The following is a 13,246-nucleotide window of genomic DNA, read 5'->3' on the forward strand; positions in this document are numbered from 1 at the left end:
TCGTCGTGGTCAGGCGAAAGGCATTTGTTACAGACGGGGTGTAGATCGATGTGTGGGTACTTGGACCCACAAAGCGGGCAGTACTTAAACGGGCTCCGCTCCATGTTAGAAAAGTATTGCAGTCGTGTCGCGATGAGAAGGCCTCAAAGTTCGAAAAGCGAAAGAAAACTCCGCTTATTCCGGCTCCAAGAGACGGAAGACTCGAGACCGTGCGCAGACAATACCGACGCAAAAAAAGCGAGGCCTTTTGGCCGCTAAAAGTTAGTGTTTCTCGGTTTCGACAGAAAGACGTCGAGACCACATCCGAACCCAATGGCGGAAAAAAACAATCTGGGGATGGAGCCGATGCCCATGCGCACTGTAGTCCAGGGGAGGAGCCACCTATCTCAGGATACTTCGAAGACTCTTCCAGGACAACAATGTGCGATCATCCGGACCCAACACTAGGCGGCGATCTAATGCTAAGATATGAATTTAGCAGCCCACATGCCTCGAACGCAGGCTTTCTATATGTGGCCTGGGAGCAGCCCACAGCTGAAGAATGCTTGGAACCAGGTGCCCTAAACATGTGACCAGGGTTATGTTATAGATATTACTAAAGCACACGAATAACCGGCGGTGTCTTGGCGCGATCTCTGCTATGACAGATTGAAGGTGAGCTCACAGACTGCCAAACAGCCATGCCTTTAACACCTTCAGCGCGGCGCAGATTCCTGCGCTGTGCTGAACGTTCTAATGAGCCAACGGGCTCATGACGGAACGGTTCAGTCATGAGCACAGCTCAACCGACGCTCATGACGGAACCGTTCCGTCATGAGCATCGAAGGGGTTAATGCTTTTCTGAACGAGAGCAAACTAGTCATGGATATAACATGCAGGGATAGGGTATTCCATGCTTTAGCTGTGCAGGACACAAACATTCTTCCGCCCAAGGAGGAGCGTTTGAATTTGGGAACAATGCCATTTTGGCCCAGAGGACCTGAACGTCTTAACTTGACAGTACTATTTAAAGTTACTTTTCAAATAATCTGACCCGGTTTCATGTACTACTTTGTAGGATTTGCATAGGGCCTTGAAGAAGATTATTTGCCTGATTGGTAGCCAATGAAGCTTTCTAATGGCTTGAGAGGCGGACTGAAATTTCAGGATCCCTAACAGCAATCGTGCCACCACATTTGCAGTTTATTCACTAATTGCAGTTGTACTAGATGCATTCGCAAAGAAATGCCCCCTGGGTATATTTTCTATAAAATGAGGTCATAAATGAGGGCACGAATGAAGGCTTTGGGGACAGTGTTCGCAAAACAACGCACAGCAATAAACTAGGAGGCGCGGAGGCCTCCAGCGCATGAGAAGGAGAAAAAAAGACTTACAGGCATGGGCATTGGAGGACGAGCAGCACATCAATAGGACAAAATGGTACAAAAAATGAATTAAATACCTGGCGGAAATGTTGACCAGAAGCGTTCTCAGTGGAGGAGTGTGGCTCACTGATTAGAGCGGCAGACCCTGCTGCAGAGGTCTGGCCCGGGACCACGGTTCAATTCCCGACGCGGCAGGGTACTGAGCCCAAAATGTCCACGGACTCGATAATTCTCGCCTCGGTGCCTATTCTAATCATGGGGTCCTACGCTGCAACTCTGGGCAATAGTTGCTTAATCTCCACTACGGCGGCCCACCCGCGGCGGGATGCCTGGCTTTCACCCTGGGTATACCCAGTAGGGGTTATCTCACAGGGAAAAAACCAGGACGGGTTCCCAAAGCAAGCGCCTTGATGCCTTTGGGTGATCCGTGCGCTATATAAATCGCAATACATTACATTTGGTGACAAGCGCTCTACAAATGTACTGATTGATTGACCAAATTCCTGGACGCCCTGAATAATAGACCACCCTGACCGTGGATGTGGACTGCCAGGCAGAGAGGGTGATAAACCCTCTCCATAGCTTCTAAAGGGGTAGAAGCATTTATTTTATGCTGCACAGGTGATGTAGAACAGGATTCAATTATTTTTTTACAGATTATATACAGATGTCTAACCACTGTAAACGCGGTGTTGCAGGTGGGAGCCGGGGAACTTCCTTTGGCTGATTTAAAACTGTTCCAGTTGTTAAAGAACACAGAGAATTTTAAAAAAGACGGTAGAACATCAAACGTCTCTCAGGAGCTCAGACAAAAATATTTTGTGTTTTACACAAGTGTATGAAACTCCCCAAATTCTTCCCTTGTGCTGCCTGGAGGCAAAATGTGTATCCGACTCTTGCCTGACCCGGAGTTCAGGTGTTCGCATCCGGTTCAGCATCTTCCTTGGTCATCTTCGTTCATCAAGTTGAAGTCATTTGTGCCACAAAAAGCGTCGAGTTTATGAAATTGGAGAGCCCTCTGCTGGTCAAAGGGGGTATCGTTAACACGAGCGAAAACAGCATTGGAAGAAAAGATGTCCCACCTAGGCTCGTTCGCACAGGGGAAGGGGCCATCCCTTCCTGTAAAAAAACATTTATCTATATATACACACACACACAACTTGGCCAACTGTAATTTTTTTGGACAGATTGTCTGAAGTTTATTTTTCCGTTTCTTGCAACTAAGGGCCACCCAAGCTTGACTTGTGAATCTTTTCAGTGTGCTCTTCATTTAATTCATCAAAGTAGACACCATTCCAGGACCTACTAAAACGTGATTGGTTGCCAAAGGGGGCCAGATTACCGCATTCCAGGATCGAATGTCTTCCCTACTTAGGGCACGACAGACACTAGATAGAAGGCGGGTTGCAAAACAATTACGAAAAATGTGTTTGTTTTTTTAATGCTGCGTTCATTGGTTTTCAATCCCAGGTTTGTGCACACTGGATAGAAATGGGTTTCCAGGGGCTGTAAAAAGTATTTTGATTTTTTGTTAATAATCGTCTGGCTGGCAGATATCTCCAGGCAGGACATGTACAATTTCTTGAAGCAAGGGAACACGCCAAGATTAGGAGAAGTAAAAGCTTAGGAAAGAGCAACATTTTTTCAAAAACGATTTTTTACAAGAATGAGAACTCTAAATTTAAAAAGATGTTTGCGTCCATTCTTAAAAAAAAAAAGTCAAGAAACATTAAGAGCAGGAAAAGCCAGTTTATTTTTAATAATATTACACATATACAACATCTGGCGAATGCCGCTGCTCTACACGTAGCGTTGGAAGCCAAACCGTTTATGCACCAGCTCTTCCCTGGGGCGAAGATTGTACATCTCAGTGATGATGGGAGGGACCCAGCGGTCAGTGTGGAAGACAGACTCCCCAACCTGCAGGTGAGACAAAGAGCGAGCAGCTCAGGTAGGATTATTGCAGCTGTAACATAGTTAACAGTCGAGTCATGCCCACCCAATGCACTCACTGCACTTATCTTCACTCTGTCCCACGCCTAACAGAAAGCATTGCAATGTGTACTCTCCAAATAGAGCTGGTGGGATATCCGGGAACCTCTAAAGAAACCCACAAGCCTCTCCGCAACAACTGATACTCTTTCAGGTCCATCCTGTCATGCCCCCATGCCATAAAAGAAGGGAGCGAGCACACACTCTGGCATACCTGCACACAATATGCCCAAATGAATTGTGGTAAATGCAGTGCATGACAACACATCAGGTGAAAGTCTTTAGTATTGCTAGTGCAGCCCCTTCATGCCATTCTCACAGAAACATAAATGCACCTTCGTAGAGCGGTGAAAGAAGGGTGTCTGCCAGTGCTTAACTTGTGTAGGTGGTTTCGGGTGCTCAGCACAGGCACAACATAATTGTCCACGCTGGCGCTTGTGACAGTGTGCCACATGGTGGCGCTGTCGGTCTAATTCAGAGACGAGGACCAAAATACTTGTTAATACAATATACATCAAAAATTACTATTACTGGTCAACAAAGTCACTCTTATAGCTGTTGGGGTCCTGGAATAGTCTGAATTGTCACACTTGAAGGAGAGATGGTCGTTATGCTGGTACGATTGTTGGCAGCACTGGAAGGGGCAGTCTGTGGTGAAGCTGCAGCGGCCTTCCGACATTGGCCCTGGCACTTATCTTATGTTTTTACAAATTAAGGACTGGACTGTCTCCTTCTCGATTTGTGCCAAGATAGGATGACACATCAGATGGTAGTGAAGAGTACAAGAATTATAGTGGTCCCACTGGGATCTCCTATTCATGCCACACTCACCAGGTCTATTAGCATAGTTTTACCTTTCTATTCCTCAGCAGCTCTTCCAACCTCTCGCACAGCTGGTCTACTACCGCAGTGGATTCCTACCTCCACTCCAGAGATCTGGGCTACTCCCCCCTGGCCACAGGTTAAAATCTCGGCAGGTCCACTCAGTATTTCATTCTTCCAAGATCGAGAAAGGGAGTACCACCAAGCTGGTCAACAATAAAAATGCTTTATGGTGTGTCGCAGACCCACCAACACTGGTGGAATGGGTACATGCTGGCGTAACTTTTAGTCTACATAAACAGAGGTTGCCCCCAAAAATGGGATAAGAGATGGCGGAAATGTAACACATATAGAGGCTATATTTGCAGGTCCCCTTCAGAGCAATGACATGAACCGAAGATGCTACATTTCGGACACAAGTTTATGGGGGAAGAGGGCAGGTCCGATATCTGGGATGTTAGTGCTGATTGTACTGTCAATGTCGGATCAGATGTGATGCACATGGTTGTATTGTGTACTGTTGTTCTTAGATCTGCAATAATATGTATATATATATATATTTTTTTTAAAGCACCAAGAGAGTTCCTGGAGGAGACTGTGCACCCTTCAAACATACCCGATGTGTTAGCTTCAAACTCCTTTTCTTCCAGTTTTATTGTTTAGCAAACAGCAGCAGTAAAGCTTATGGGTATACATGACCCGGACAGGACCCTTCATTCAGTGTTCCAGAAGTAGGACTGCCAGTCGGGTGGCAATAACCCTAATGCCCCCAGATAAGTGTAGAAGTAGTACGAGAGAGACATGCAGTACCCAAGGAGTTTTTTGAGGAATACATGCCATATTAGTTCTCTGTATGTTTGGTTGGTTTTTATTGAGAGCATCAGGATTTAGAGCCTGATGTGAAAGGAAACACAGCCAATACGTGTTTCACCCCCAAATTGACAGGCTCGCCAAGGGCATTCTCAAGGCAAGGAATCAGAATAGACAATTTTCAGTCTAATTTTTGAACTATATATCACACAAAGGAATTTTTTTTTAAGTTTCTGCGGTCGTTCCAGGGCTGCATTCTGTGGGGCCACTTACCACCAGCTTCATGCTTTGGTTTCCAAATTCCCTAACGTTTTGATAATATCGGTCTTTTGACGTTCATTCCGGGAAAGAGGAAAAAGGTGCCCGCCCTTCCTATGCCATCCTCGTTCAGGGCTTCAAGATACCACTAAAGGCCTGCTGTAAACTCGATGGTATCTTGAAGACAAGAAGGATTCACATGACCCGTGTTTGTGATGAAGTTAAGGTGAACCGATACAAATGGAAAAGGAGAGGCTAAAGAGTGATGGTCACATGAAGTAGACCATGAGAGAAGCAACAATACCCAATGGCAAGGGAAGGGGCGTGCTGGTAATAAAGTTTGTTACAAAAAAATTGGGAAAAAGGGGCATGCTGGTGTATGATCGCATAAGGTTTTATGGTGTGAGGAGCATCAGGTTTGTACATTTAGAGGTGTATCATTCAGTAACGTGGCCGTGGGAGGTTAAAGCTCTCCAGTTCAAATACGGAAAGGACTAATACGCCTTCCCTCCTTCTGGGATCAGAATGAAGCTCCCCTAAATGGAACAAAACTAGTACGTACCTCTCCTTTATATTAAATAAACAAAATAGAGAGTGCTGTAAGAAGCAAAAAATAAAAGGATTTACTCTTGGGAGTACTTTAACGGAGGGAGGCACTGCATATGTTTAAGGACACCTCAAACCCAGCGTCAGTGGAACATTCTTTTGTGGATCCACTATAGCCATGACTAGGGGGAAGTCATGCCCATGGGAGGCAACAAACTACACACATCTTAGAAGTGCAGGCATCTACTGAGCCAAGCAGGAACTTATGGCAACCACTCGGAAGCATCAAACTCCTCAACTGGCTCTTGTGGAAGGGCTCAAACCGACGAGAATGCTGCTGATCCTCTAATCCTCCAGGACTTTCAAGAGGTAGCCTTCAACAACCACCACCACAGGGCTCAAAAAATAATAATACAATTTTATCAGAACAGCACAGCAGGTCAAGCGACTTGAATAATATCAACCCAACTGTAATCTGCTTGACACGTAAACTGGTCTCATACTGTGACCCTGGGCAGATATTTTACAGAATGTTTTTGTTCTTCATTATCACATATCAGAGCAACTGTCAAATATGAGAGCATTTCTGATGAACAAAAAAATTCAGATTTTTTAGACTAGGATTCTCCTCCGTGTATAATAAAAATGAATCCCACATATAGGGCACACATGACCCCTGACTTGCCTCCTAGCTGACTAAGTGCTTTGTCCTCAGGGCACGGGCAGGAATGTTTCTCAGTTCATGTTTAAAAACTATTTTAATAAGTGTATTACTAAAGCATGATGTGGTAGCATACGGTCATTTAAAGAGAACATTTTCCATTGTAATGTACACAAACTATGCAACTAAAACAGTTTTACTGCTAATACTGTACATCAAAAACAATGTGCAGCAATTGGGTTTTAGCGAAAAAATGTATTATTTGCACATCACTAAGTGTTAAGATTTGTTTTAATCCTATTAAAATTTTTGTTTCCCTCACACACTTACAAAAAGTGCGCATTCCTAACTACTGAAATATATTTTGAAATGTTTGTACAGTTCATTTACAAGTTATTTAAATTGGGTTAGAAAAACAAGCGGACATCCCACAGCCTTCCATTTCAGACCCGTACCACAAGATTTTCAGACAGTTTAATGTGCAATATCGTCTAACTTTGCAGTCAGAGATGGAAAAGTGAACACCAACCTACAGGATAAAATAAGCATCAACTTTGATTAGACATAAGCTGACATTTGAACTGCATATCTGAACGCACAGCAAATGTGAAAAGATAAAAGCAAATTGCTTATTAACATTGAGCGAACAGAACGCCTGTTTGTCAGCTCGACCGAACCGGCCAGTAGGCCCTATTCATAGTTCGCCCTGATAAAATCTACTCGCCATAGTGAGCGGGTGAAATGATTTCTCAAGGCCTGCACCATCACCGCAACCAGACTACACGAAAGGCCGTCGGAGCTGGATGACTGCTCTCAAGAAGTATGAAGGGACAACAATCACAAACCTTCCAGCCAGGAACATCTTTCATAATTTTTGCCTCCTCTTCAAGATTCTCCCGCATCTGCCGCAAAATACTGTAAAAAAATTCAAAAGAAGTGTAAATCGCAAGCGAAACATCAATTGAGTGAAGACTCGCCAGTTATGCCACCACATGAACAAAAACTGTTTCCACCAAGCAACAAATCATCAACACAGCACTTCTTATACAAAACCCTTCAGAATTTTCAGACCAATAAGGGGTTCAATTTGCAATTACGAGCCGGTTTCAAAATCAGCAATGAAGCAAAACAGAAACCACCTTGCTTGGAAATCTGGATCCATTGAGGTTTTTCCCTAAGTGAAATCAGTATGTAAATGCACAAATCAGAACAGGGCCCGCTGTCCTTACTAGTATCGTCCAGGAAAGAAGATTAAAGAATTAGGAGCTGCAGAGATAGAAAACCTGTATTAAACATGGTGGGACCGGAGAGAAACAAAGAAGAGATAGTGGGATGCTTGAATGAATCTCGGCTACTGATAATTACTTTGGGCCCTAATACAGTCCTTTTTTTTGTTTTTAAACAGACATGGATGAGCCATAAGCAAGGAGTCACGGTTCTGATCCAAAATGAACCGTATAACACCAAGTACATGGTCACATCCCCTCCAAACAAGTACAGAAGCATGGCGACGATAGGTTTCGGTCTTACTGTCTCTTCACTAAGCTATTCTCTTAAATTATTACCCTCGATTGCTTTAAAATAGTAAACACAATTGTTGCATCCTCTTTGATTTGGGCATTCGCAGTGTAGTGTTCAGGGAAAGGGAACTTCATTACAGCGAGCCTACAGAAAAAGCCGCTTTGAAACTCATGCAGCACTTTAAATTTACAGCTCAGACTAGCATAGGGATTTACACAAGAAATTTTTTTTTTAAGTGGGAATCAAAATCACAAATACTTTAGCACCTACTAATCAAACAGTATCTCAATACTATATTGCAGGCCTTGCTTATATTCATCATTACACATGAGAAGGAAATTCCACCAGGTTCAGAGAAGATAAATCTTATTTCATGGCATGTTTTCCAAATCCTGGGCCTTGGGGCACGTACACCCTCCCATGTTCTCCAGTTAGATTATCAAGACAGTATTTTAAGGCAAAACAGTGACTTCCGGAAGGCCTGCCTTGCAGGGATCAGCACAGAAAGTAGCTCAACACAATGGACGTAGACTCACGTCATTACACTCAGTTCCTTATTTGTGCCTACAGGGGGTTGAACAGTCTTGCCAAAATTCTCAGCCCCACTTTGTACGCTGCCTAGAAAACAAAAATGTCACAAGGAAAAAGTAATCTTAAGCGGCACAGAGACCCAAAATTTACCTCCACACAGCATCTGTAAAGAAAGCGTTACAGAGGACTACGGGCAACTGATTGCACATTCAGTACCTCACGTGGAGGAGCCTCCTGTGAAACTACAACTAAAAGCTGCTAGCATCTCACTAACTGCCTCGAACTCTTTCAATCTTGTTCCCATGTGTGCTGTAAACAGAAGTGTGTCTCGAGCAGCACACCAAGATCCGCAGAGATTAAAGGAAAAGCTGTCAAATCATTTGAGAGAAAAACTGCAGAGTACAGGCACCTTGGGTTGGGGATAGCATGCAGTGTTACTAAATCATCCCACGCGGTAATACCAGGCCAGGTCAATCCTGCACCCAGTAGAACTGGTATTCATTGGTGGGCTAGTCGTACCTTTAATAGTGATGTAGTTACAGTGGGTACAAAAGTCTTTGCAAAGTGATAGATTGTTCCTATATGTGCCTGATCAACATACAGACTTTTTAGTGTAACCAAGAACCGTACCAACAATTGGGATTCTAGCCACAGTAATGAGAAACCCACCTCCGGTCAGATTCTGCTAGCAGGAGGGGCATCAGTGCCACGCGTGTCTCTAGATCTTCAATCATAAGGCGCCTGGAGATGAAAGAGTGTAGGGGCAGCAGATTATTTCAAAGTCAAGCATTTCTGGTTTTGCCACAACACACTCAATCGTGGTCTTCAAATCCTAGAAAAAGGCTTACTTACCTGAAACTATTGTTCTTGTATAGATTCAATACACCAAATACACCCTCGCACTGAATGTACCCTGTTGTCAGAATATTATTAAATACAACGTGTGGATTTAAGTTATAGTTTGTAGCATGCATTAGCACAGTGCAGGACTCTTGGTAGGAAAACTGCACTCCGTGGTACCTTAGATAAGGATGCTAGGTGCACAAGCTTTGGGTGAAAATGTGACAGGGGCTCTTTGAGGTTGTTTTTTTAAGCTCAGGAGCCATTGGCAAGCACACTCTGCACCCCGGTGCCTTCACCTACACCCACATGCTTTATTTATTAGAACTACTAAAAACACTTAGGAACAGGTTTGGAGTCCGTAGTTTATCACCAGGACTCAGTACGGAGAAGGTTTAAAGGATAGCGAAATCTCCGTCTTCGCTACGTTTAATTTGAGCGTGTTGTGACACCATCAATGTTCAACTATTTTAAAATCACTCAATTAGCTCCTTTAGCCCATTGGGCTACAAAGCTGTAATTTGAGGCTCTGCATACAGGAACAAGTCTGAATAAGGTGGGTCAGTGGCATCACATGAAGCATAAAGAGGTGACCACTCCGAGCGATATTGAACACCGTCTCCATGTTCTTGGAGCTGCTCCCATTAGGTAAATCCAGCTGCAGAAGACGATCTCCATATGACCCGGCAGAGACTTGATCGAACAGTTTTCTCCAGCAGTTTCACCATGTAGGAGAGCTATGACATGGTCCATAATTTGAAAGCCGGTCTGGATCTTAAAGACTTTAAGTAGCAGAATTAAAAATTGCTTATTTCAATTTCTAAGAGAGGGCTCCCAACAGACTTTATATGTAGTTTGGCCAGAAGAACATCCAACAAAGAACCTAGTAATCTACTGTTCTAAGTCCCCTTTCCAAATATGAAGGCACGTGGGAGAGTGTAGACGATGCCGGAGTGGAAGCAGCCAGGTTAAACAAGGGGTGCAAGTAGCTCATTTAATGCAAGTGGATCATGAGACCTGGAGAAATGCAAATCTCTTTATTCCCTGTCAATCAACATAAGTAAAACATTTCCATGTAGTATTTTTACTGTCCGGAGGATCGCCTACATCTCATGATGTCATATGGGCTTAAATAGCACGTCTGTATAGAAATGAAGCACTACAGAAAATACTAGGTTGTTTTTTCAACTTGAGTATTCTAAAAAAGAAAATATTTGGCCAGGGCAACAATTTGCGTAGATATCTTTATGACATATTGAGAGAGTTCAGTAACGTAAGAACGAGGCTACAAGAGGTATTGTTGCACCATTTACTTCTCTTTGCCCACTGAACTTGAACACAGATAAGCTACTCGTCTCCTTTCGCCACAAGCTCTCTCAATGGTGGCTTCTCAAGGCACTTCACTGAAGTACTCACTCTTGTTTAACTATATGTCGTCATCATCTGACCCCAGTTCCCAGAGACTTGTTTCCTCCTTAGCCCAGTAGTAGATCTGTCACTTGTGCCATGAAGTAACTGGGATATAGAGGTTATCTCAGCATCAAGACTGGTCTTGGAAACTTGGGACCCAAAAGCCTTAGGTGTAACCAATTCCTCAACCCTGCTTATAGCCGAACCTTTATATCCCCTTTATAAGGTAGCACACTTTCTTCTCTGCACCACTTAGGAATGTCTGGGCAAATCACTGTTGGGTTACAATTACCCGCAGGATGCAAGTAACAGGTCATTTGATCCTTTTCAAAAGACATGGTAATCCAAACTGGGAGGGAGGGGCACAAGCCCTACACAATTTGTACATATCCTTATTTAGACAAAATCTATGTAGGTTAGGAAAACTGAATTTGCGCTTCATCCTCTACAGCGAAAAGAACTGGCTCTGCTGGTAAACTTTCCTAAGAGGAAGCTACTACTGTCTTTGGGGTTTTTGGACAGGATTGTAACCATTATACAAATTCCAGATTTGACAGGGATTGAAATGAAGAGATTGTGCTCTAAACCTGCAACACGTTTGTGATCAGCACTCGACTTCATGGGAAATTGAAATATTGCACAGTCCTAGATGGCTATGTTCAGCTTTGCTTTGATGAGCCTGAAGGCATCGGAGATGGCCACAAAAGAGTATGGCCGCTGCTCTCTGCTTATTAAGTCCAACATTCCTAAAAAAATAGCAAAAACTTAGGTGCAGAAGATGGTGTCTACCTTCAGATACTAGTCTTTGGAGCCCCATGTTTGAGCAAGGCATCAGAGTTGGTGGGGTAGAGGGGTGAGGTACGGTGTTGGTGGCTGGGGGATTGTACCTTCAGACACATACTACATGCACCACACATAAAAGTTGTCCAGCGGTCTATTCTCTGAAAATTCCTTGAAAAGATTACTAACCAGCTTTAGAGAACAGCCAACGTGTATTTACATTTTTATCTACAGTACGCACCATATAAGACTTTACAGTCAGAGTAGTACCAATAAGATGCTTTCACAGTGGTACTCCAATGTCTGGAACCATCCCTGCTACAACAACCGTCTTTAAATGGAGTATATAATCAGAACCAGGAAGGCGTTCTTAATGTTTACTTTCAAAAAGTGAAAAATACCAAGACATGGAACACGTGTCCTGGTAACGTTTCTATCAAAACTGACATGGGGTTGAAAAACTGGGTGATGGGAATCTGACTAAAGTCGGGCAAAAACGATCACAAATCCCATTTTAACATTGAAAAAGTTTTCACGGACAGGACGCCATACTGGGGTTTGAAGGAGGAGTAAAGTTCCTCATACTTTTGCATTTGATGAAGAAAACATTTTTACACAGCAGTGCTAAAATTTTTATTAAAAAATGAAAAAATATATATTTTTGCTATTTTCATTCCGCTGCTCTACTAACAGGAAGGTATGAACAGGACAAATTAGTGCATGCATTTGGAGGCCTGGAACATTGTGAGCCTGCTAGAAGACAATTTACCACACTATCTCACATTGTGAGCCTGCTAGAAGACAATTTACCACACTATCTCATCACACAAGTTGTCCTGTAGCTTGAGACATCAAACCGGACACGTTACCTTCTCTCTCTGTTCCACCTGAATACAGTCCAATATCCGAATATGCTCATGCCAATCCCAATAGCAAACATGGAGTAACCTGTACAAGGGGAAAAAACAAGCTCTGTAAAGATTGCTAAGAATGAGTCCAAACAACAAGTAGAAGTTCAAGAGAAGTCCTCCCCTTAAAAATACATAGATGTTAAAGAGGCGACCTAGAAATTCTATTCATCTATCTACATTAGTCATGAAGTGTTTCACTATTAAAAGCTAGCAAATGGTTTGTCATTATAGATACACAACAGTTGCTGATTAAGAGTGGCCTAATGTTTGGGCAGAATAAGACCAATATTAATTTACTCTGCAGTGATACAAAAAATTAGCATTTACCAAATCCCTGATGTTTGCATTTCTTAGGGAAGTTAGAATTTTAACAGGAGAGGTTTGTAGATAATTATAAACTAATTGCTATCGTGTTGTTCTAACCATACATGAAGTTCTAGGTTCGGGTGAGTTTTGTGGCAACTAGGTTGACTGCATGGGAATAGTACTCTAAGTGAGAAGAGTCTCATTGAAGTTCCAACAGAGGTGGGCTGTTGAAGAACCCATGCCAAATAGATGGTGAACAATGTGCTAATTGTAACTTCCTGAGCGAGGCCACTCGTCTGACCTTGAAGGAAAGAACATACCAGTGAACTGAGAAGGCGGGACATCGAAATATGTGAAGATGCGTAGAAGGGGTTAGTCTGTGGTGAGGACATGTGCCAGTAAAATCAGACTGTAAGGGGCAGAGAAGGAAAACCGCGAGCAGAGTATGTGAAGGTGGGGGCAATATCATCAATTGCTCCTATACGCTAGGTAAG

General features: G+C 43.2%; 1 protein-coding gene across 1 annotated transcript in view; it reads right to left on the reverse strand.

Moving 5' to 3' along the window:
* Positions 1-3,098: 3,098 nt before the first annotated feature.
* Positions 3,099-13,246, reverse strand: part of NDUFA13 (NADH:ubiquinone oxidoreductase subunit A13) — a 35,312-nt gene continuing 25,164 nt past the window's right edge. Inside the window, exons 2-5 of the mRNA XM_078669583.1 lie at positions 12,405-12,483; positions 9,175-9,246; positions 7,299-7,368; positions 3,099-3,284 (exon numbers count right to left, since the gene is read on the reverse strand). Of these exons, the coding sequence (XP_078525709.1) occupies positions 3,165-3,284; positions 7,299-7,368; positions 9,175-9,246; positions 12,405-12,483 (341 nt within the window). The 3' untranslated portion in view covers positions 3,099-3,164. The remainder of the gene's footprint in view (positions 3,285-7,298; positions 7,369-9,174; positions 9,247-12,404; positions 12,484-13,246) is intronic.

This window comes from Lissotriton helveticus, chromosome 12, assembly GCF_964261635.1.
Source record: "Lissotriton helveticus chromosome 12, aLisHel1.1, whole genome shotgun sequence".
NCBI classification, from domain to species: Eukaryota; Metazoa; Chordata; class Amphibia; order Caudata; family Salamandridae; genus Lissotriton; species Lissotriton helveticus.